The sequence below is a fragment of the Myodes glareolus genome, chromosome 6, assembly GCF_982192425.1.
Source record: "Myodes glareolus chromosome 6, mMyoGla1.1, whole genome shotgun sequence".
Classification (NCBI taxonomy): domain Eukaryota; kingdom Metazoa; phylum Chordata; class Mammalia; order Rodentia; family Cricetidae; genus Myodes; species Myodes glareolus.
Window position 1 is genome coordinate 21,074,337 of NC_142031.1, and position 25,947 is coordinate 21,100,283.

At 47.1% G+C, this 25,947-nt stretch overlaps 1 protein-coding gene across 6 annotated transcripts in view; it reads left to right on the plus strand.

Annotated features, from left to right (window-relative positions):
* The window catches only part of Iqsec1 (IQ motif and Sec7 domain ArfGEF 1), a 334,563-nt gene that overhangs the window by 98,845 nt on the left and 209,771 nt on the right, over nucleotides 1-25,947 (plus strand). For all 6 annotated transcript variants that reach the window (XM_087907048.1, XM_087907047.1, XM_087907044.1 and 3 more), the window contains exon 2: nucleotides 16,828-16,857. In XM_087907048.1, coding sequence (XP_087763174.1) covers nucleotides 16,828-16,857 — 30 coding nt within the window. The remainder of the gene's footprint in view (nucleotides 1-16,827; nucleotides 16,858-25,947) is intronic.

A 25,947-nucleotide genomic window follows, 5' to 3' on the forward strand; every position in this document is an offset into this window, starting at 1 on the left:
GCTTAGATGTGGGCTAGGTCACTAACTGGAGGAGGCCCTCCTTGGAGCTGCTGAGCAAGACTCCCTTCCCCACCATACTGCCTGTCAGGGACTCCACTGAGCCCGGGGCAGCTCACACCCCTGAAAGCTCCTGGACAGGAGCTAGTGCAGTGCTGCTTTCATTTCCATCAAGGAGCAAGGAAGGGTTGAGAATAAAGGATGAGCTTGCTCCCCCAGTGAATGATTCATGAGCATAGGCAGCTGCTTAAAGACACATTAAGGACAAAATTGGAATAATCTTGTGGAAAAAATAAAACCTCCCCAAACAAGTCCCAGTTCCCAGAAATGAAATGGCTCTGTGAACTTAGCCTGGAGAAGCAGTTTTGCCTGGGGTGCCACTCTCCATACTTGGGGAGGACCCCTAGTGGCTGCCTGGTGCTCAGGGCTGGACTGCTGGTTAAAGCAGCTGCCGGGAGCCTTAGAGGAGTTGTGGCCATCCTCTGTGCCTGTGGGGCAGCCAGGGACAAAGCACAGCCCTCTGCCAGTAGTGAGATGAGACCTGCTAAGCAGTGTGAAACAGCCCAGGAGATAGATATACGAGGCAGAACTGAATAATGGTGGGAGAGCGCATTGCTCACTGACTCCTCTGCAGGGTACCAACAAGAGGCTGCTGCCACCTTGGGGCAGGAGCCCTGCTGCAGATCTGCCCTGAAAAGGAACGGAGGGAAACATACCTGGAGAAGCGGACAGAGAGTTGGCATTGAAGAGGAATCCCATCAGAAGTTGCAGATGTCTCTCCTTAGAGAATGGATTGCGGGTAGGCCAGCATGCTACCCAGCAGTTAGGATACTCGGACATAGAACGTTTGCTCTGAGACACCTCTGTTTTCCTGAGCCCTCAGGTAACCTCTTCCACTTGGGGGGTACATTTCCCCACATAGATTCCCTACTGATTGTAGGATTGCAGCCTTTGTCGTAGGATGTAATAACCACTGTTGGAAATAAAATTTATATAAAAAAACACAAGAGATCAGTGAAAATGAAACAGTTTTTAATAAACATCTGCAGAAAGGATGCAACTTAAAGAGAAACAAAAATAGCTGGTATACCCTGATTATGAGCAATTCCTGTCCTCTTCTCCCATAGGCCCAGACTTGCTCAAACTCCCCATCTTATTGGTTTAGGAGACAGCCTTATCTAATGAGTATCCCAGGACTTGAAAGAGTTTCCTTTTCTGATCAGACTGCCTATAACTCTCCAGCTCTGAGTTCTGAGACAAGCAGCTGCCTGCTAAGGGAGAGATGGACCTAGCACCTCCTGCTATCTGTAACTGATGAAGAACATACTAAACATACTTCATACTGAAAATGGACTGTAACTACTTACGTCTTATACCATGAGGTGGCTGTCTCACGCAGGTAATGATCTTTCTGGTAGTGGACATCATCAAGTTTTTCTTTCATCCATTATCATTCTTTGTGCTTTCATAATAGTGTTCAGTGAGGTGCCTCCATATGTGATTTGGTGCAACTCAGCTCCTGAAAGCATTTGACACCCAGGTGATAAGAGGTCAGGAGGTCACAGGAAGCTCTCTGAGGAGGCATCTTATGAGTGGAGGCTTGAAAGAGCAGCAGGCACCAGCTGCCTTCCAGAAGAGTGGAGAATGTTCTAGGAAAGTAAACTCTGTCATTGTCCAGGGCCATCCTTCAGTGTAGTGAGGTGGGACCCAGGTATTCCCTCAGAGGAGCCGGGCCACATCTCAGTGGGGCATGAGAAAGCAAAGATCCAGAGAAAGCTAGAATGGCAGTGTGTCTCTAGCCTGGTCTTCCTGGCTGTGGTGGAGATGGGGCAAAAACAGGGAAATAGAGGGCAGAAAGTCTGTTTTGAGGCTTGAGACTGAGTGATAAATTCATATGGGGGAACTATAGCATGTGGATCACCTGGTGGGAACTGTGGAGTTAGTGCTGGAGTTGGCTAAAGGCTACATGAATGGTCCCATGGTGAGCAATCCCAGAGAGCAGGGCTGCCCATCAGTGACTGTGGTGACCTGACATGTGCCCCCTTCTGTTCATTGGTGAAGAACAGAGTTGTGGGCCGAACATTGTATCTAGCCCCAAGTTCAATGTAGAAATCTAATTTCAAAGCAAAGTATTGGGAGGCTTGGATGCAGGGAGTGGGGCAGGGACTGGGGCAGAGCTCTGATGTGTGGACAAGTGTCTTTGTAAAAGAAACCATCACAGAGAGCCCTGGTGCACCACCTCCGTCTGTGAACCAGAAAGCAGGCTTTTGACACGCACTGGATCTGCTGACCACTTGATTCAGACTTGCAGCTTTCAGAACTGGGTACAGAGAGTTGCCCTCGTTTGTAAGCCATCCAGCATACATCGTGTTAGCCCAAATGGACAGACACGCACAGTGAGCCAGTAGCCTGGAGAAGGTCTGGGAATGGAAGGATTAGCCCCTCCTTTTAGGAGGAATGTTGGAGATTTTTGTGGGCAGGCTTTAATCTACATTGGTCTCAGAGCCTTCCTGAGAACAACCAGATTCTGCAGCTGGAGGGCACATTTAAGGAAAAAGACTTGCCCAAGGTCATACTGGATGGGGGTTGGACTAGAGCCCAAGCTCTGGGCTGCTGCCCAGGAGCCCTTGGTCCATGGCACATAATGATTCTAATAATAGCTGATTGGACACATGCTATATTCAGGCAGCTTGTACTCATTTAATGAAGTAAGGGTGCATTTTACAAATGAAGAAATGGAGGTATAGAGAGGTTAAGTAACTTATGTAGAGTCACCCAGCTGCTAAAGTAGTCCGACCAGAATTTAAAACCATTGGTTATTGTGGGCAGCTCCTGGGGCCTATGGGTAGCTGAGTACAAGTGCATGTTCAAATAGAGATCACATGGGTAGTGAGGGAAGGGGTCGGAAGTTTGAGTGTGAGAAGGAGAGTCCCCCAACTCAGGTATACGCCTCTTGTTGAAAAGGGTCTTTGGAAACCTGAAGACATAAAGACATCCTTGTCAGAAGGAACCAGGAGGAAGGAATGGAAAGAACAAAGGGCCTTGAGACAAGAGTGGCCCAGAGTTTAAGGGAGGTAGGCAGCCCAAGGTGAGGTCAGAGGGGGGGTCATAGATCAATTGGGTCCTGTTTTGGTTACAAGTACATGAGGGGCAGCCATGAGGTTGCTAAGCAAAGGAGAGCCAGAAGCAGTCATCACCTGTGAGTGCAGAGCAGATATGGGAGACAGTATAGTTATTAGTGGAGTCATGGGACAGTAGAGTGTGGGGGGGGGGGGGGTTGACTGTGTGGCTGTGCAGGGAAGGCAGTGTTAGCTCATGGTGATAACACTAGTTTCTGGCTGACCCATAGGACAAAGCCTACCCAGGAGCCCCCCAGGACACCACACAGTCCAGCCACAGTGTTGGTCACACATCTTGGTCCCTTGCCTAGCTCTCAGAGCAATGTATATAAAAGTTCAATTCAAGTGTGGGTGCTAACTAGTCCAAGAACACCTAGGGCCCACTGGGAGTATGGGCTTCAGGTCTGTAGATGGGAGAAGCCTGGTGTCTGCTGCACACATCACACATAGCACACTGATAGTAAGGGCCCAGGGTCATGGGCACTTAGTATGTGCTTGGACACATAGCGTGTACCATCCCCTCTGCCCTTCCTAGACATCCAACAGGTGAGGTGCAAAGTATTTGGGGAGTCATGCAGGTGACCATCTACCTAAGAGTCTGTACCAATAGACATATCCCTGTCCTTGTTTGTCTGTGACACTGAGCAGAGGCAGCTTCCTCTGAGGACCCACAGGATACTTGGTCTGAGATCCTGGGCTCTAGTGCGGCCATACTTCAATTGCACTCAGAGAGAGCCTCATGTACTGGCATAGCAGCTGCCCAAAGTTCTACATTCAGGAGGGCTGTGGAGCTGGAGAGTCTACACTGAGTTCCCAGGCGATTCTACTGTTGCAGTTTCCCAGACCATACTAAGAAGCATCGGCCTACAGCTGGACTGGGATTGAACGAGCATGGGATCAAACTGGACCCTCTGAATATGGCTGACAATTAGGGCAGACTGAGAAGCCAATGATAATGGCACAGGGATTTGTCTTTACTGCATGTAAAAAAGGCTTTTTTGGGATCCTAGTCTGTTGGATGCTCACCTTCCCAAGCCTGGATAGAGCGGAGATGGCCTTGGACTTCCCACAGCGCAGGGTACCCTGCTCTTTCTTAGGACTGGAGGGGGAGGGTGCAGGGTGAGTAGGGGAGCAGGAGGGAAATGGGAGGAGGGGAGGAAGTGGAAATTTTGAATGGTATTATTTATAAAGCAATAAAAAAAAGAAGCATCGGCCTATACCAACCTGATAATTGTTGATAGTTGGAGAAACCAAGGTTCCAAGTAATATGATCCTCTCAAAGTCCAGACCTATTGATATTTAGACCCCAATGACCAAGAAAATCTTTGAGTTGTCAGGGAGCCTCATAGTGAGGTCTAACCCAAGAACCTGTCCCTGAACAAGGCTTCTAGCATTTTCCAAGGCCCTCTGTTGTCAGAGACGACAAATTTACCCTTGCAGGAGCCATCTTTCCCAGGAGCCCAAGGCCCCTCTGTCAAGCAGGATAAGGCTACTCTAAGCCAGGTCTCAGTGGCAGGTATTAGAGCTGAGTCAGGCCCTGGGCTGCCTCCCTCTGGGACATTAACCACTGCTGGTGTCCTGTGGTGGTGAGGGGCTGAACTTAGGTAGGTCTGCTTCTGTCTAAGCAAGGTCTTGTCCAGCCAGTGGAGGGGACATGGGCTGGGCCACTCAGTGTGGTCACGGCACACTAAACGTAGTCAACCATGTGGCCATCTCAAGGGAGCATTGAGTTGGGTTTCAAGGTGACTGACTGGTCCAGGACTGAAAGGGGAGGCCTTGGAAGTTTTCCAAGTTTCCTTAATACCAGTGACTCCTTGAAGAACTAAAATCAAAGTAAAGAGCTAGAGAGAGGTCCCAGTGCAGGCCGTTTGCAGACACTGGGTCTTTCAGAGCCATCCAGTGAAGTTATCTACTACAAGAACTCAGATGCAGGGATTCTTCCCAGGCTTTGTCCGCAAGCTAGAGGTAGGGCCTTGGTCTCAGATTAGTGTGCACAGGGGACACAATGCCACTGCCATGTCCTCTATAGTATCACCTGCTTGAGCAGACTGCCTGGGTTTGGGGTCCTGTGACATCACCTGCTGGCCCCTCACCTACACAAAGGGGACAGTGGCAGTCCCACCTCTCAGAGCGACCCTGTGTAGGGGAAACGAGGCAAGTGGCTTAGACACTTCAGAGACATCAGCAGCTTTGAGTCAGAGGTCTGTCACCACAGCTTTGTTCTGCTCTCTGGTTATACCTCGGTTCACTCTAGGTAGCGGATGTTATCCTTCAGGTCCACTGCTTTTATTATATCACCTTTGTTCAGGAACCCGCTTTGACTTCCTGTTGCTTGTGCACACCAAGTCCCTCATACCTTTCTTTCCTATCGTTCTTTGATCCAGATTGGCATATACAACATGGCCATTCTCACCCCTTTCCTTCATTTAATAACTCGTGAACAGACTTCCCTGTGTGCCAGCCCTGCTCTGGTACCTCCTGGCCACTATGGTGCCTGTCCCCCAGCCCTTGATTTACCCTTTACCACCACTAGCTGGATGACGAGAGCCCACTGTCTTCAGAAAGTTCACTAAGGTAGGAAGGAAGGAGGGATGGAGAGAGGGAGAGAAGAAAGTGGGGAAGGAAGGAGGGAAGGAAGAAAGCAAGCAAGCAAGGAAGGAAGGAAGGAAGGAAGAAAGAAAGGAGTGGCCATATTTCTTCTCCCCACAGTGTCATTTGTAAGGAAGGTTATGAACTGCAGAAATGACTTTTGTATGAAGGGTTCTGCCTACTCCATGCTGAGGTGTGTAGGACTGGCCCAGGCTAGTTGTTATACCTGGAGCCCAGTCCAGGCTTCTGGAAACTGGAGATAGTATAGTATGTTCCTGTTCTGGTGGTAGTGACTTCTTGTGATTTTTCCAGGAGCCTCTTAGACTATAACCTAATCCTGAGGCTCAGGACACTTCCTCTGCCGGGGCCCTTCCAGGAGCTTCATACATGCAACTTTTAAGGCAGCTGTTATGGTTTGGAACTTGCATGTATCCCTCAAAAGCCTATGTGTTATAAGCTTTGTCCCTAGCATGTGACACTAATGGAAGGTAGTTGAATCTTTAAGAGATGGAGCCTAGTGGAAGGAAGTGGGGTCTCTATGGTGTGCCCTTAGTTCCTGGCCTCTATAGGAGCCTTTTTTGCTGTGTGTTTCCACTGCAGTGTGCTGAACTGCCCACAGACCAAAGCAGCAGGGCTTAGCAACCAGGGCTGAACTCTCTGAAACTGAACTATGGTGTCACAAAGCCATCTAACAAAGTCAACCCAGGAGAAGGTGAGGCAGGAGAAGTACAAGTGACCATAGTCCTTTTTTCAAGTCACACGGGCTTCTTACAGGGTCTCAAACTGGCCACCTCAGCCTTCACAGCAGGACTGCCCTCACCGTTCAGGCTCATGTGGCCTGGAGGGGCCTATTCTTCCTCAGTTCCCCTGACTCAGTAAAGTTTCTTTAAGCACCCAGAACCCCTGGGGAAGTCAGTACTCTTCTGGACTCTAGAGGCCAGGAGCCCAGCTGACGTCCAGTATTATGTAATAAACACCAGGAAGGAAGGCTCCGCTCAACCAAGATGACGATGTGGGAGAAGAGACAGAAAGGTTTGCTGGAGAGGGTCGGGTGCCTCGACAGGTGCGGACTCCAGGAACTCACTGGTGACAGGTGTGGAGTGTGACAGAGTCTGAGTCCATGAATATATATGTTCATGGAAGGAACTGGGAGCCTGAATGACCGCAGCATTTGTGGCCTGGTAAAGAACCAGACCTTGTAACCCCAAACCCACAGATGTGACAAAGGTCACTTTCAAAGCAGAACCAGCCTAGTGACCACGCTGCTTTCTGCTTCCCAGGAGGCTGGTGTGGGGACAGACTGAGCACAGAGCCATTAGCTGTGCCTCTGCTAGGGACTGCTTTGGCAGTGCCTGTTAGGTTTTATATCCCTTGATCTCGCCTCCACTCCCTGCTGTGACTTTAAGCAAGTCCTACCACTGAGCACATCTCTGTCTCTCGTCAGACATACACCTTTGAATGCAAAAGGATGAGAGAGATGACTGCACTTTTTCCTCCTTGCAATATGGAAAAAGAAGAGACTCCAGGACCATGGGGATTAGAACTCCCTTGCGGAGGACTGTTCTATATCCCACCCCCGAGTCACCCTGACTCTAGAACAGTGATTCTCAGCCTTCCTAATGCTATGATCCTTTGATACAGTGCTTCACATTGTGGTGACCCCCAACCACAATTGTTTAGTTGATACATCATAACTGTAATTTTGCTACTGTTGTGAATTGTTATGTAAATATCTGATATGCAGAATATTTGACTTGTGACCCCTGTGAAAGAGTTGTTTGATCCCCAAAGGAGTCACAGCCCACAGGTTGAGAACCTTTGCCTTAAAACCAAGCCATGTTTGGTGTCTGGGTGAAGGGCACTGTGCAGTGTGTCCCTCAGGGGTGGCTATGGCTGTCACACAGTGACTGAGGATTCTGTCCCTAGTGACTGTCCCTAGTTTCCCGCTGTCAAATTTCAGAATAAAAGACATTGGTGGCAATCAGGGCCAAAGACAGAACAGGAGCCCCAGGAATGATCTTAAGTCTCCTCTATAGCTGTCTCTGGAACCTCCTTAATGAGAAAGACAAGCTTGTGAGGACAGCTGACTTTCAGAAAGTCAGAACAGACGAGAATTCAGTCCATACATCCTGTCTTCAGGCAGAGGCCTCACACACAGTGTACGAATTGGCGTACGAATCACTGGGAGTGTCCTCTAGTCACTGACTAGCAGTGGCAGGATTATCAGTGAGGTCTTGAGTTCCAGAAACTTCTTTTACCTAAAGTATTTTTTTTCAGGCACCACTGTGAGCCCTGCTCAGAATTAATGACCTCACCTGCCTGAAAGGGAACACTGGTCAGACTTCGGGTGGCAGTAGGGGCATGCTGTGTCCAACATACAGCCTAGGCAGCGAGGAGAAACTAGCCCGGCCTTCAGTCTCATATGACTGTCCCACACAGTGAGGTTGCAGTCACCGAGGAGCCACAGCCAGTGAGAAGAGACTGGCTCAGTAACAAAAGCCTTCTCTTCATACTGGGTGTTGGGGATGGAACTCAGGGCCTTGCATGTTCTAAGCATGTTACCTTCTGCTGAACGGGTCCTCAGCCCAAGCTCTGCGATAACCACATGTATCTCAAGATAGATGGTTAAGCTACAAACCAGAGTCTAATGGTGAGATATGCAGATACCATCTCCAGGTCCTCCGTGTCACAAGAAAGGGCCAGGATACAGAAGCCACATAATCTTCCTGCCAATTCAGTCACTTCAGAGTGACTTCAGCGCACTCTGACATGGATTCCCATTCCTCCTGTGCCTGTCATCTCTCAGGAAGCACCCACCACAAGACTGGGTTCAAAGTCACGGCCTGAGGGTGTAGGGAACTGTTCTTCCCCATAGGGCCGTCCCCCTCGGGAAAAGCAAGGCAAGAGTCACTGTGGCTGTGCAAGCCAGCTTTCTATCACTATGAGAAAATAGCTGACATAACTAATGTCCATCTGTGGCCTGAGCCTGTGGTGTCCCTCAGGAGCAAACCAGTTCTTGCAGCTGTCATGTCGGGGAGGAGCTTTGGCGTTGGAAAGACAAGATAAATGTGGTATACCCCAAATGCTGACATCTTTTTGTTGCGTGGTTGTTTCTGCCTTCTCTTACAGCTGCTGTCACATACTTTCACATGAGACTTGGGAAACACATAGTCCCTGTTCTTTTCCTTGCCTGGTGTGTGGCCTGGGGCAAGTCACTGAACCTAATGGAGAGGATAACAATGAGAGCCTCCTGAAGTGTGTTGGCATAAGGATAGACTGTAGATTTGAAACTCTGGCTGCAACAGGAGAGCATGAATGAAGTGAGGATACAGAAGGAATGAGTGACAGATATGGTATAGTTGGGGATCTTGCCACTGAGCTCATGCACGTGCATACACACAAACGCACACACACGACACACACATGATTCACATAATACTTTCTTGTACATATTTATGCAAAAACACAGACATGAACCCACTCACTCAGCCATATGAAGATAGTTGCCTAGGGCAGCAAGGTGGGGACAAGTTTGTGCTTCCTGCTAGGTCTGTAACCAGTGGACCAGTGCAAGGAGCTGAGCGAGTGTGTAGCCCTGATGGCACTGACCCTGATGGAACCAGAAGGCAGTGTGAGGATGGGCTGCCTGAGGCCTCTTCTGGAAGCCTGTTAGAAATGCACACCTGGTCCACCCAGGATCTCTAGAACTGAGTCTGATCTCTGGATGATGACTGGGCAATGCTGACCTAGATGCTGTCTGCTCATGGCCAGGCCTGGTGGGGCTACCGTCATGGATTTATTTCAGACTCTTGGGGATGTATCATGGTGGTGCCTGTGAACACCCAGCTGCTCTATTTGAGCTGTACTTCTGAGTCCACGAGCTGAGGCCATTGTTAGAGACAGGGACTAGACCGTCACTAGACTGTCAGACGTGAAGATGTTCTCTACATTGTCTTTGTGGTCAGAAAATGGGGTGCATCTACAAATGGGCACATCATATACTGTGGTATGGAGGCTGCTTGTTTGTTCCTGGCTACCCAGAACCGAAATAATCACACAGAAACTATATTAATTACAATGCTGCTTGGCCTATTAGCGTATGCATATTTTTTTAGCTCACTCTTATCTCCTAAATTAACCCATTTTTTTTCATTGTTTTCATCTGTCTATTTTTGAAAACAAGATTTCTCCATTGAAGAATGTATCTATGGCTGGGTAGGATGGTGCTTAACTTTAACTTAAGCATCTGCTGGCAGATGACTCTGTGTGGTCAAGGCCAAGCCTGGTCAACACAGTGAGTGGCAGGCTATCTAGGGCTACATAGTGAGATCCCTTTTCTTAAAATTTTTTTATTTTTTATTAAAAATTTCCACCTCCTCCCATTTCCCTTCCCCTCTCCCACCCCCTTCCCCCTTTCTCTCCAGTCCAAAGAGCAGTCAGGGTTCCCTGCCCTGTGGGAAGTCCAAGGTCCTCCCTCCTCCATCCAGGTCTAGGAAGGTGAGCTTCCAAACAGACTAGGCTCCCACAAAGTCAGTTCGTGCAGTAGAATCAAACCCCAGTGCCATTGTCCTTGGTTTCTCAGTCAGCTCTCATTATCAGCCACATTCAGAGTGTCCAGTTTGATCACATGCTCCATCAGTCCCAGTCCAGCTGGCCTTGGTGAGCTCCCATTAGATCAGCCCTGCCAAAATTAACCCATTTTTATTATTTTATATTTTGCCACGAGGTTCGTGGCCTACTGGCAAGGTTCCAACTGGTGGCTTGTGTCTTTTTGGGGGGGGAGGCTTATGGGATCTCTTTCTCCCAGCATTCAGTTTAGTCCCCCAATCCCCCCTGACCCCGCCTAGCTCTATTCTACCCTTTCACAGGCCAAGGCAGATTCTTTATTCATTAACCAATAAAAGTATCACATGCAGAAGGACCTCCCACAACAATATATAACATCTTTTCCCCTCTCTAAGTCACAAACTGAGACTGATACACTGGGGCACAGTTCCTCCCAAGTTTACTTTGGGGGAACCAATGAGTTTATTTGACTTTCTTACAGAGCATAGATAATGGGTTACTTAGAAGATTGTGGGTGCTCCCACTCCAAGAAAGGCCACACTGGAAAGACTTTACCAAGCAGGGATGATGACTTTCCCATTGTAGATCAAGCCCTATTCCCTGATTCTTTTCCATTTTTTATATTCTAGCCTCTCCCCAACTCCCTGAGGCCACATACAGTTTAGGTAGAACTGCACACAACTGGCTGGCAGGGGGCGAGGAGTAGCTTACTACTCAGGTAAGGGCTCAGTGACCATCCCCACACCTCTTCTCAGAGAGAATGTCCACAAACCCAGCTGCAATGATCTTTAAAAAGTAGGCCCTAGTGATCTGATGAAGATGGTGACTGTTTGGCTCAGAGGATAGTCCTGTACAATAGCAAGAAAGGGTGGCATGAATGTGGCCACTGCCCTATGACGTTGCTGCTGCAAATGTTCTGAAGCATTCCACAGTGAACCCACACAGAACATCGTGATAAGTAAGACAGACCTTGCTTGCCCTCTCTGAGCAGAAGACAGCAAACAGACAACCAGGGCAGCTTGCTTCAGGTCATGATGTGTCCCTGTAAAGATAGGTGGGGTAAATGAGGTGGGAGTCATGGCTGGCTGGTCCAGGCTATTGAGAGGAAGATACAGGGAGGTCCTGTCTTCTAGGAAGTAGTATCTGAAGTGTAGTGTGATGATGGGAGGTAAGCATTTAATTCAAGAGCCAGGAACAGCTCCCAGACAGTGGGAACAGCAAATTTTAAGGTGCTCAAGCTGGGGTGCCTGGCAGCGGGCAGGGGACATGGAGTGGAATGTGTGTGGCTAAAGCAAGCAGCTAAATGTATATAGGACCCCTAAGAAACTGGGAAAGAGAAAAGGCAGTTCTGGGTCTCCTGGTTGTGGGCATTGGGTGTATAATTTGAATTGAGTCCTTATGGCAAAGTACTCCAGAGTGGATGGAGAGGGGCCTGCCTTAGTCTGAGAGCTCGAGGATCTCCAGGTCAAGGTGACAGGAATGTTGCTTTAATTCACATCAAGTGAATGAGGCTGGCACAGAACATTGTCAGCTGCGTCACTTCAGCTACAGCAAAAGATGCATAGGAAAGCTGGTGTACCATAGACTTGAAGAGTGTAGCAATAATGACCTCATGTGGCAGATTGCACTTGATTTTTACTTGTTTTTCTTAGGCGTTTCTGCTTGTCATCATACAAGACTGGTGGTGGCTTCCTTCAGATTTGAATTTATACTAATCCTGGCACTTCACAGCAGATGACAGAATCCCTTCTTGCCTAGGGGGATTTATTTGTGGGTGTTAGGACTGAGATGCCAGTACTCGGGACCAAGTTTGGATCTCCCATAGCAGAGAGCAGCCCAGCCTGAACAATTTACCCACCCGACTGTTGCCATGGAATCCCACAGTCTGTGACGCACAAACGTGGACCCTAGTGTCAGCTGCTGTGTGAGAAACAGATATTTCTATCCCCCGCCACCCAGAGTCTCTTCTGTGCTACCCTGTTTGCTCATGTTGATCTTCTTGTTTGGGGAGGCATTTTTTCCCAGAATGGCAGAGCCCCCTGCAGACCCCAGGTGTCTTAATGATGAAGATTTCAATGTGTAGAACTTGGCATGCCAGTGCACACCAGCCTGAGTGGTCCTTTGCCAGCCCCTCCCCTTATCTGCTGCTGAAGCCCTTGGCTACCTGTGTAGCAGGTGAAGCATGGAGACAATGTGATACCAACCAGGTTGACTCACCTCTTCCACCATGTCCTTGTCCTTCCCCTTTCAAATCACTGCTCATCTCCTGGATTCTCTAACAACACAAACTACAGCATCTGAGACCTCAGCATATGCACAGTGACTGGATCTTCTTGGCTTTGAAGACCTGTCAGCAAGTGTAAGGGTGTCCTTGTGACCTCATACCTGTACCCCTCGGTTTAGAAAGCCATCCTATTCTGAGTGCTCATCTTCCTTGGAAGGAATCAGAGGGTTTGAGAACACTTTTGATCCTCTGCTGCCTCTTCCCATGCTTACTGATGACAGAGCCATATTCAAGTGTACGCATACCACGTGCCACACAGGCACAACACATAGATTTATATCTATGCAGCCATCAAACACACACATACGTGCACATGAATTAGCATGCAGGTATGCCAACATGTACATATTTATGTAAAATGAATACATATACTCATACCCACGCAGGCACACATGTCTACCCCAAGCTCACATATTAATTTCCCTGTGTATAGATGCATGCCTCTGTGGGTACGTGTGTGTGCACACCTGCACATAAATCATGGAGACCTTATCTTCTCAGGATTTCTACAGCTTTCTGCTTCTATTTTCCAAATTGGCTGCTTCTGCTCTTGAACCGGCAATGCAACTTGATAGTGTTCAGGAGCATCCTGTGAATGTGAGATGAGGTATGAACTGTTTTGTCATAGCTTCCCACCACAGTCATGTCTTGACTTGCTCCATACCAGGTCCATGTGTGACTCAGCTCTTCAAATGCTGCAGCTGTTCCAAAAGTCTCCAATATTCTTATAAGCGTCATGGTCAGCCTCAGAGCATCTACAAAGCAGCCTCATGTCTGGGGCACCATATAGTCTTCATCTTACCAGCAGACAGGAGGCAAAAAAAAAAATGTAACCTTGTTGGCTTGTTGGCAAATGCCTGCTGACTCCATGTTTGTTGAATTGCACCCACAGTTGGAGATACGCTAAAAGCAGTGGCAGAGTTCACACAAAAGACTTCCCTATGGAGATCAGACTGGTTGCGATTTCAAAGAGAGTGGCCAGTTGCCCTGGCAGCCATGCAAAGCATTCACAGGGGGACTCACAAACACTAAGGGGGGTCAGTTTATGGAGGTGTTCTGGTTTGCTTTCTGCTGCTATGATAAAGCACTCTGATCAAAAGCACCTTGCGGGAGGAAAAAGTTTATTTTAGCTTACAGATCCCTGGTCACAATCCATCATCAAGGGATGTCAGCAAGAACTGAAGCAGAGACTACGGAAGAATACTGCTTACTGACTCACTCACTGGCTCACACTTGGCTAGTTTTCTTATATAGTCCAGATCCACCTGCCTAGGGAAGGGCCTTCCTGCAATGGACTGGGACCTCCTACATCATTCATCAGTCAAGACATTTCCTCTCCGATTTGGCCATAGGCTCAGGCCAGTCTGACCTGAGCAGTTCATCAACTGAGATTTCTTCTTTCCAGTTGACTTTCGGTTGCCTCAAACTGGCAATAAAAACTAAGAAGCACACAGATCCAGACATGTTGACAGTCAAGATTAGCCACCACAGAAGGACATGTAGAACTGCTAGGAGTCAGTTAGTTTCTATATGTGGCAACATCTAGCGCTTCTCAGTGTTTCAACAACAACCTAAACTACTTGGTCCTTCCCCGGAGGGTCCTCCCCAGAGGCTCGCAGGACAGTCATGGTTGTGTAAGACAGCACAACCTAGAAGGAGGTTAGGATTGAGATGTATGCCTGCACACACATGTGTATATGACACGCATTTGTTTTCATTCTCACTCTGCTCTCCCTCTATGGTCCCTGCATACTTTCTCCTTTCTCCTAGATGAGATCAAATGACAAAGTAAAACATAAGAATTCTTGGTCTCTGCTCCTGAGGATTGCCTTTCCTGTAGTAGTGGTTGAAAATGGCTTCATGGAATCTACAACTCCTGGGTACTCATTGGGACCTTATCTGTAGCCCTCTGGGTCCAGGAGATCATTTGGGCCTTTTGGCTGTTTCCACATCCCATGACCACCCCCCTGCCTGTGCAGAGCGGTGTGACCCTTCCTTCATGCTCTGATAACCACACTGAATTGCTGCATAGGGAGTCTAGTGCCTTTTCAACAGTTCTTATGCACCCGGAATATTTATTGCTGGGAACCTCAGTTGTTCTTCCTATCTAAGATTGTGCTTTCTGTGATTCAGTTAGCTATGCTCAATCACAATCCAAAAATATTAGATGAAAATCCCAGAAAAAAAATTATGCTGTTTATTAACAAAACTCTCCTTGTCCTTTCAAATATTTATTTCTATTTGTGTGGAGGGGAGGGTGCCACATGAAGAGGTACCCACATAGGCTAGAACAAGACATTGATCCCCTGAAGTTGGAGTTACTGGAGTGTATGAGCCACTTGGTATGGGTGCTGGGAACTGGACTTGGGTCCTCTGGAAGAGTAGCAAATGCTTTTACTCATTTAGGCTCTCTTCAGCCCTCATGCTGTGTTTATAATTTATAACATCACAAAATCTTATGCCCTTCTGTTCCATCTTCCCTAGGACATGTCCAGTGTATCCATGCTGTATATGTTACTTTTGTTGGTCATTCATTGGCTGTCCCAGTTCTATGGCAATATCACAGTGCTTGTACTCAAGTGACCCTCATTTCATTAACAGTGATCCTAAAACATGAGAGTAGAGATAAGGGCAACTGAGATGCACTAAGGAACAGCTGTTATGTACTTGCTCTGAGTGCAAAGGTGAAAAGTTCCTGACCTACTAAGGAAGATCGTAGCTGAGTGTGGTAGGAATCAATCATCTGTTTGCAGTCATGGAAAGAAAAAAAAAGAAATCATCTTGTTTGCTGCCATACTTGAAACTTCAGAATTTATGACCATGATGCCTGAGTGTTCTGTAAAGACGAAAAAGTCACTAAATTACAGCAAGTGTTAGACTTTTCGTCCCCCTGACAAATGTCTAAAAAGTTTAAAGGAAAGGAAGTTTATTCTGGCTCATGGTTTCAGAGGGTTCCATCATCCACAGCGAGCTGGCTGCCTTGTGCTGGATTGTGGTGAGGTGGATCATCGTGGCTGAGGAGTGTGAGGAGCAAATCTGTTCACATCATGATGGCCAGGAAGCCAAGAGGAGTACCAGAGTACTAGACCAGGGCCAGAACCCACACATACTCTTCAAAAACACAGCCCTAACAACCCACTTCCTCTAACCAGGCCCCACCTTCTGCAGTCACAGCACCTTCCAAATTTGAATTCATCAGTGTATCCGTCAAACCGTGAATCAGGTCAGAACCTTCAGAATCTAATCACATCCGGAGATACCCTCATAGACACCCTGGGTGTTTTAGTAACCTGAGACACATATCAATCATTTTATAGTCAAGATTAACCATCATATAGGGGTTGGTACCAGCTGTGGTTTCAGCCATCTTCTATGGCCTCAGTACAGATCCACCATAGATAAAGGGGACACTGTACCTGCTCTCCCTCTTATAGTTACTGGATAGTTCATGGAGGAGGCAGAGACTGGTCAGAAAGACATGTTGCTGGAGAAGGTGTCTTGGTCCTGTGTGTGCTGAAGAGTTAGCCACAGACCTTGGGCAGAAGGATAAGCTGTCTGATTTTGATTAAGTACCTTTTTATTTCTCTTTGCTTCCTGGTGATAAAATCCAGATTGGAGCATCCAGCTATTAAATTCCTGAATATGCGCTATAGTGTTTTCTCCTTAACATGGGAAGCTCACACAGGTCTTCTGTCATTAACTGTATGGGATTTAATCCCAAATCACCTTCTTTGAGTGGAGAAAGAAGATAGCTCGTTGGCACCTTGTGCTTTTCAGTCCGTGTGAGACTTGTGCAATAGAATCTGATGTTCACCTTCTTGACATCTAGTCTTATCTGTTCTGAGAAGTGGCCGTCATTGATTTCTGGGTTCTTGAAAGTATAGGTGGCAATGGGAATCACTCTGGGGACTCCTTCAGGGGACACAGGGAGGCCTTCAGCCCCTTCTTTACTCATTCACTTATGTTGCTTCTGGTTTGATCCCTGTGCTGAGCAACAAGATTATCTTCTGGGTTTGTCACCAACTCCTAGGATGGCATGGGTCTGAGTAATAAAGAGAATGAAACCACGAGAGTTCTGGGGGGCATGGCTTATGAGGTGGACTCAGGTGAAATGAACAGCTAAATCGTGCTGGGGCTGGGCTTGCTAGCAGTCAGCTATCTGGGAATGGGACTTGGGAATAGATAAGGAGCCTATGTGTCCCAGCAGGTAGTGTCCTACAGGTCCCTTGAGTGGAGGGTTTGGTATCTAAATGTGTGTTCTTTTCATTGCAGGTCTGAAGAAGAAAGCTCCCGCAGTATCAGGTATGTGTTTCATCTACCTTTTCCATGTGTCTGTCTCAGGAGTGGTCTTCAGAAGCCATGTGCTTTGATCTCTTCCCTGTGGGTTTCTCTGTCCCCCTGACTTCTGCTCTTGCCCTGGACTGCTGTCTCAGGGGCCCCAGCATGTTGTGTAGGAGCATACACACTTGCGTTTATGGTGTAGGCCTTTCCTGGTTTAGGGTAAGTTCTGGAATACCTGTATTGGTTGTTTCTCCTTGATTAGGCTGCTAGTGTTATACTGTGCTTAATCTGTGACTAGTTTGTGCTGTCGCTGTTGGGACTGGGTAGGGCACAATGTGATAAATCTCTAAGGTGTTTGGTGTGGGACAGACTCACCTCTTGACTGTCACATAGGTGCATCTCCATGGGGCAAGGAACATGGGGACATTCTGTCCCCTCCTGCCCCACCTAATGAGCATATAGATGGACATGGTGTACTCTCTGCATGGGAACAATGACCAGGCCAAAGGGAGGGGCCAAGCTGAGCCAGGAGCTCTGCATCATGTCAGTGCCTCTGCCTCTGTCAGGTTTTAGCACAGGAATCGGAAGCAAGAGGGTCATAGGGATCATCATAATAGGGAGGGAAAGGCAAAGAGGCAGCTTAAGAGCCTGTGGGCTATGAACTCTTTGGATCCCTGGTAGACTTCTAAGTTTCTGGATAATGGCTAAATGGCTGTGTGTAGTTCTAGGTCCAGCTTAGTGGATCTGGGATGTTAGTGTTGAAGGATTCTCCAGGCACCCTGATGATGGGACATGGAGGGCATAGTGACAGGCTCTCCTGGGCAGATGGCCAACAGCTAGGAAGAGAGTCTGCATGGAATGAAAGGCCTGGTTCTAGAGCTCCTGAACCATCCATTAGGAAGCAGAGGTACCCCAAAAAGGGCCAAAGGGAGAGTTCTAAAAGGGTTGTGTGCAGTACTGGGTGGGTTATCTTGGGACAGACAGCATGATATCCAGGCTGGCAGCAGAGGGAGCTGACATCAAAGAGGGCTGATATCCTAGGTGACAGAGGCTGGCCAGGAGGTGAAAGGAGGGATCAGATGGGTGTCTAGAACAGCGTGATGGAACAGTCAGTGAAGCAGCTAAAGTGGGCCTATTGTGAGAAGAACAAGGAAACTCTTGTAGTGAGGGGAGAAAAGTTTAGGAGGAGTGAGTAGTAAAGGAGATGGCATGTGAGGGACCCCGTGCACCTGTGTCTCCTTTTCCACAAGGAAGAGTGGGTGTGAGATGATAAAAGAGGTGGAACGAAATAAGGACACTAGCAAGAGACCTCACTGGCAGCTAGGAGCAGGGGCCCCCTTGGCATGTATATAACAATCCTCCTGCATGAACCATATTCTATACTATTCACTCAAATAATTAGCTAAAAATAAGGAACAGTCTAAGGGGTAAAGAACCCTGTGAGTGCATTTTTTGACTTTGAAGTTGGGAACTGATTGATGTCTGGGGTGTGGGCTTTTCCTATGGACCGTAAGAAGCTGCATACTATCTGCTAAGGGTGCCCGTAGCTTAAGGCAGATGCAATGGACGCGAAGAACTAACTGTCTTTGCTCAGAGTGAAGGTCACATACCCTGAGCCAGAATACCTCATCCTCTCTGGGGCCCTACTCTGTGGGGGTACTCTTCCTGAATTCCTGTGACGCAAACCGCACCTTCTGGCAGATTCTCTCAGCCTCTTTAAAAGGGAGCTGTTTTGGGCACGAGCATGTTTGGGAATTCATGTGCACCGCTTTTCCCCAGGCAAAAACGTTGCAAGATCAGATGTATTCATTTTCCACAAATGAAATGACTCATTTTTTTTCTGAACAATTTTGCAAACGCAGGACTTTGGTCATTGTTCCTGGGACCATGTGTCTACTTATGATTCCATTTAGAGAGAGCTCTGGAGGCCCTGAATTTGAATCCTCTAATGTTTTTTTATTGGAGGGAGGGTGGCTTGAGAGGAAAGAGATTTGTAGAATTTGGATTCTAGAGGAATGGAGAGATGCTGGCAGGCTGGGAAAGAAGGCCGAGGCTGTTTAAAATGCAAACACTTTTCACAGGTCAACCTTGCACCTTTTCTTTTACTGTCTGCTTGTCAAACCCTTGAGATGAACTTTGCTATCTGTGCTCAGCAAGAGGACTAAATAACATTCAATGAGGGATGTGCCTCATCTGCACAACCCACCTACCTTATTGCACAGCCCAACCCACCCTTCAGACATCTGTGATGGTTCTGTTCCCTCAGCTCAGGGAAGTTGAGGGCAATGAATGCCACACAGCTCATCTCAAATACTACAACCATCAATTGCAGAACCTGCATGTCTCACCGTAAATTCTTTGCATAGCAGTGGGGCCCATTGTGCTTGCTGAAAATTCAGACTCCCAAGGCTGGGGATGCCTAATGGATGCAGAAATTTGTATTAACAAACCCTTGCAAAGACAGCCTTGTGAGGGGATGACTGCATCATTCCATCACAGACACTGTCCAGGGCTGACCACATGTCCACTTCATAAGTATGAGCTCATGAATGGGTAGAAAAAAATTGCTTCTTACAGGAAAATATTGAATAAAATGGTTCCGTGCAGCTTGTTCCTCTTCTTTGGGTCTCTGATCTGTGACATGTTTTCCAAAGTCAACATCAAGCAAATCGAGGTTGGGATTGGGCTGGGGAATTTCTCGGCTGGGGACTGAGTGGACTATTCCTGGAGAATCTGGGCTTTGCATTAGTTGAAGCAATTAGGCACAATGGATCTGGGTATGGTGAACATGTCCCTTGCTCTATCCATACACAAGATGGACTTTTAAATTATCTAAGCCCTTTTCTCCAAACCCTGTATATCTATTTTCCTCATGAGGACATATGAGAACAGCTAAACTGTTCAGGAGTGTTTGCCATGACAGACAAACAGAGCCATCCTTTTTTCTTGGGAGACCTGAGCGAGAGGCGGGGGATTTTCCTGCAATCTTGCCCATAGTGCCCAAATGAAGCCTGAGCCAGTGGCTTTGGGATGTATGCTTAGTCATTTCTACTGTGACAAAATACCCAAGAAAAGTAATTAAGAAGTAGGAAAGGTTTGGTTTGGTTTGTGGTTTCAAAGACTGTAATTTGTGGTATATGACCTCATCCCTTTGGGCCTCTGACAAAACAGACTGTTATGGCAGTGCACATGGTGGGGAGAACACACCACTCAAGGGCAGCCTGGAGTGACATGCTTCCTTCAATTAGACCCCACCTCCTAAAGGTTATACCACCTCTCAGTAGTCCATTAACTTATGAATTCATAAATGGATTACTCCATTGATGAGGCCACAGCCCTTATTATCTAATCATCTTCTCTCTTAGTTACAATTACTATTGCTGTGGCAAAACATCATGACCAAAAACAGTTCGGGGAGGAAATAGGTCATTTGACTTATATGTCCCTATTCAACATCAAAGGAAGTCAGCACAGGAGCTCAAACAGGAGAGGAACCTGGAGGCAGGAGATGATGCAGAGGCCATGGAGGGGTGCTGCTTACTGATTTGTTCCATAAGCCTTGGTTAGCCTGCTTTCTTAAAGAACCCAGGACCATTGCCCAGGGCTGGGACCACCTACAGTGGGCTGGGCCTTCCCTTATCAATCACTAATTAAGAAAATGCTCAACAGGCTTACTTACAGCCCAGTTTTGTGGAGGCATTTTCTTAATTGAGGTTCCCTCCTTTCAAATGAATTTGTGTCAAGTTGATATAAAACTGTCCATCATACCTTCCAAAGGCCAAGTCTCTGAACTCTGGCTGCTATGTTGGGACCAAACCTGAAACATAAGCTTTCAGGATGCATTTCAGACAGAAACTAAAACATGGTATGCACAGACATGGCTTAGTGTCGTGGAATCAGTACATGAACTGGGATCAGACAATTCTGAATTTGTATCTGTTTTTCTCCTCCTAACTTCTTTGTCAGCTTGGGTCTGACACTGAACAAATCTCACAGTTCACACCCATTAAGTAGTCTTTATTGGCTAGGTGGTAGAGGCGCACACCTTTAATCCCAGCACTCGGGAGGCAGAGACAGGCAGATCTCTGTAAGCTCGAGGCCAGCCTGGACTACAGAGGGAGTTCCAGGACAGGCTCCAAAGCTACAGAGAAATTCTGTCTTGGGGTAAAATGTCTTTATTGAGCACATACTGTATAAATGCCTTATTCTCACTAAGGCCATGGAAGATATAGTGTGTGTGTGCTCCATGAGGGCATGGGATCAAGGGTTTCTTCCTCAAAGCCAGAGGACTAATTTAAGGGGAAAAAAAAGTAGGGGTGTGGGAAGCAGACAGTATGCATCATGTTCAGTGACTGTGTTACTTTCTCCTTTTCTTCTCCTTTCCATACTAGTCTTTGCTGGCACAACTCTTTGAATGTCCAGTTTCTGAGGGAGCCCATGTTGTCTTGAACAGAAAGTGCTAGAATCACAGCTTGGAGAGTTTCTATTTGCCTATCCACCATGCATCCTACTCCTACTCTGGATTTCTGATTGAGGTTTCTGAGGACATTCTTGATTTCAGAGCTTTTTGCTTTCTGTCTTCTAGACAATTTTCTCAGGATAGCCTTCCAGTTCATTAATGCTTCTTTCAGCTGTAGCTAGAGTGATGTAAGGCCAGGATATTGTAGATCTCCAACTGTGTTTTGCAAATTTTCCTGAAGAGACATGAAAAACAAAACAAACAAAAATACCAGTTCACTCCAGAAAGGGCACCAATGACAGCCAAACAAATTTCCATCCAGATCTATTTTAGCGAACCATTGAGTTTCCTAGTTTTACCTACAGGGTGATACTTGGGCAGCTTAATCACCCCAGTGTTGATGACAGCTCATGAAAGCTATATCCCTGGAGCTCTCTGTACAACTTGCAGACAGCCGTACTGAGTAGGCTCTGTCCTCACTCCAGGAGGGAATGTTTCAACTAGTAAGAAATAGCTACAGGAACACCAACCCTGAAGTACAACACAGTGTAGTATGTGTTCTGCTTGATTCTGGAGCCAGCCATTGTTCCATTCCTTACACAAGTAGAAAAATGGTATAGGAATCAGATTCAAGTCAAATTCAAATTAGGCAAAAAGCTGCCTATGTGTTTAGAAGAAGCAGGTGTCTGTTTAGGAGATGGTCTAGAGAGTCTGAGGATGTGGGAGGACTACTGATTTTCTCAGTGGGGATTTGACTGGGTTACTAAGTCTGCCTAATAAGCCTGTCTCAGAATTCTTGTAGTTTTCATATTGAGTACATACTTAGAAGGTGATGACCCAGGATCAGGTTTGAGCACATGAGGACTCTGGAACCATATGGGTGAGAGCGTATGGTCTACATTGCCCATAAAGGAAGGGCTCCATTTCCCTGAGTCTCAATTTCCCCCTCTTCACATAGAAAAAAGAATGTCACATTCTCAGAGTATCTTTGAGCCTTCCATTGACTCTTGTTCCATCCCTTTGGTCATCATACTTTGGTCTTCTGACCTTCCTGCTCTGAACCCATGGGATTCCCAGGACCTCTGTCCTTGTCATTCCCTTTGCCTGGGACATGCTTCCTGAGATCCTACTCAGGCTGGATATTCTTTGGTAGGTATTCTAAACAGTCAGCCAAATACTTCTTCCTATTCATTCTGCCTATCTTTTATTGTTGGTTTAATTTTTAAAAAATTATGTGTGTGTGTGTGTGTAAGCAGAGATGTACACATGTTCAGGTGCCAGAGACATTGGATCTCACTGGAGCTGGAGTTATAGGTGGTTGTGGGTTCTGATAACCAAACCTAGGTCCTCTTGCAAGATAAGTATGTGCTCTTATTCAGTGAGCCATCTCTCTAGCACATGGCCATCTTTTGAGTAGAGTGTGAAATCTGTTTCAACTTAAATCAATTTCTGATAAGTAAGACTTCTGCCATTCATTTTTTGTTTTCTTTGTCTTTACTCCCTTTTTTCTGGCTTATTTCCTTTGTTCAGTTCATTTTTGTAATGGAACATTCAGTTCCTGCCCTTTTTATTTTAGGTGTGTTTTATAGCTATTTCTTTGTGGTTCCTACAAGGATACACTTAACATTCAGTAGTCACTACTCTGCAGTATAGCTTCAAAAACACAGAACACTGCTCTTGTATACCACCATCCTTCCCTCTTACTTAACAAGTAAATACCAGTCTCCATGATCCATTGATGTGAAAGCTTCCATGGGCCATCATCATCATCATCATCATTATTGTTATTATAGTTGAAAGGTTCCTTGTGGCCAAAAGGGGAGATGACCCCTGCAAGATATACCAAGCTATGATTGGTCTGTTTTCTGCTTTGCCTCCAGAAGGAGAAAGCCATGGGATTATAAACCACATATGTAAGAGCCAGGCCAGGCTGAATTTCAGTCCACAGAGTGGGACTTGTAGCTACCTTTCTTGTTTGCTAGATTAGGACTTTGGATTTTATTTTTAGGTTTTTTTCCTTAATTTTTTTCTTTTAGCTTTTAATTTGTTTATTGTTTTTCCCTTTGTCTCTCTTATTTAGTTAACCTCAATAGCGTGGTTAGTGATAATGTAGATAGTGTTGATGAAGCATACAGGCTAGGGAGGCCACACAAGTTTACAGGAGGCTTCTGGAGGGTCTGCAGGCAGATTGTGAGTAGTTACTATAGTTCTGAATTCCAGCAACACAATCTTGAATACTGGAGGCAATGCCAAGACCAGCGACTTTGGCCTGGACACCAAGTGTATAGCCAGGTATAAGCTGCTCTGGTACTGAGGAACGTATCTAGGAACCCTCCATTTTACTTCATAGTGACAGAGTCTAGCCAATTTCAAGGGATCAGCAACAAGTCCTCAGTGCAGAGTGTAACACTACATGTCACCAACTGTACCATCAATTCTTAATCTTGGGCCCCAGGCAGAGGCCCCCATGGTTATAGCACGTCATAGACACTAGAGCTCACTCCATCAAGGTGCTCTCCAGCCACCCAAAACCCATAATCATGGTTGTCATGACTGACATGGTTATGCCCCCTGGAGGATCCAGGGACCTCTACAAAACAGGAAATTGGATGAAGCAATAGCCACATACCTTATGCTCTGGCGTGACACACAGGGAGTAGCTAGAATAGCCTTCACTGGAGATAAAGGGGGTGACCATGAGGACGGCTGCTCATGGTCTACGAATATGCTACTGCCTTCTAGCCTGAAAGTCGCACCCCAGACTAGGGAACAAAATGGCTTCGGTAAGCTTCAAGACAAGTGAGACAGCCACAGAACCAAGATGACCTCGTGTAACTGCACTTTTAAATTTTTAACTTTCTTTTTAGTCTCTGTGTCTTTCATATCATGTGTCTTGATCCCATTCATCTCTCCATTCCTTCGAATCTACCCTCTGCCCTTGCAAACCCCCCCCCAATAAAATAAAATTTAAGGGGAAAAAAAGGAAAAGTCTCATCGTGGAAGCTATAGTGTGACACAGTGAACAATGCAGTAAGCCCTTTTGTACATTTATCTTTACTTGCATGGGTTCATTGCAAAGTCACTGGTCTGGTTTAAGGCTGCTGGTTTCTGCTATACTATTGATGCTGGGTCTTCACTGGGACTCCTCTTGGATATTCTGCTGTTGCCCTGTGTCGTGGAGGTTCCTTAACATTGGGTCTACAGGACTGACCCTTCACATGCTCCTGCATATCATAGATGTGGTGGATGTTGGGGTGGGTCATCTCATAACCCTGGTTCTGTTCCACAGGGTTGATCATCTCACCAGCTCTCCCCTGTCCTTACCACTAGGGTGAGCTCTCCAGTACTGCCTTCCTAGTTCATTCCTTATAGCAGTGAGCAAGAGGTGGGGTCAGTTCTCCTGCTTTCACACCCTCCTGGACCATCAGGGCCAGCTCTACTGTGTTGCCCAGGTGAGATACAGGGGCCCTCTCCCAAGTACTGCAGCTAGCTGGTGAGGGGCAAGGACAGCTCTCCTGCTCTTATGACCCCAGAGCCAGCTCCCCCATTCATCACAGGTAGTAGTGGGGACCATCTTCCCACACCCACAGCACCATGTGGCAAATGAGGGGCCAGATTTGCCACACTTACATTCTCAGGACTAGTTCACCCATACCCCTGTCAGTAGGGTCAGCTCTACCGTGTTGCCCAGGCGAGGTGCGGGACCCACTTTCCTAAGTGCAGCTCCCTTGCCACCACAGTGATGTGGGAGAATTGTCTGTATTCTGTCAATCATATTTTAATAAAACGCTGATTGGCCAGGCAGGCAATATAGGCGGGAAAGCCAGACAGGAAGTAGGGGTGGAGCAAAGAGACTGGGAGTATTCTGGGAAAACAGGACACCACAGGTGGCAGATACAAGAGGAGGCGGGCATCTTTCCTTGCCCTCACCACCATATGGCAGACAAGGGTCGTGTGGCAGCTATCTCACTCTCATACCCTCAAGGCCAGCTCATCTGCACCTTCACCAACAGGGTCAGCTCCATTGTGCTGAGCAGATGAGGTGCTGGACCCACTTTCCCGAGTGTTTTGGCTGGTAAAGGGAAGGGTCAGCTCCTTCTCCAGCTGGTGGAGGTTGCGGAGTGAAGGGAGAGGGTATCTTTCTTTTGCTCCCACTACCACACTTCAGGCGAGAGAGGTGGTACCAGCTTTGCACCTCTCACAGTCAGGGCAGGCTCACCCCTCTTCTGTCCACAGGGTCAACTCTACTATGCCGCCTAGGCAAAGCACAGGGTCTGTCCTGAGTGCTGCAGCTGGTGTGGTGTTGTTAAGGTCTTTTTTGTTGTTGTTGTTGTTGTCGTCGTCAGTGTTTATCTGTGTAACCGGCTCCTGGAACTCAATCTGTAGACAAGGCTGTCCTTAAATTCAGAGTTGCCTGCCTCTGTCTCCTGGGTGCTGTCTTTAAAGTTTTTTTTTCTTTTGGTTTTTCAAGGCAGGGTTTCTCTATGTAACAGCTCTGGCGGTCCTGGAACTTGCTTTGCAGACCAGGCTGGGCTCAAACTCACAGAGATCCGCCTGCCTCTGCTTTCCGAGTGCTGGGTTTACAGGTGTGCACTGCCACCACCCAACTTAAGGTCATTTTGATTGGCAGTCATTTGAATGATTTATGGGAT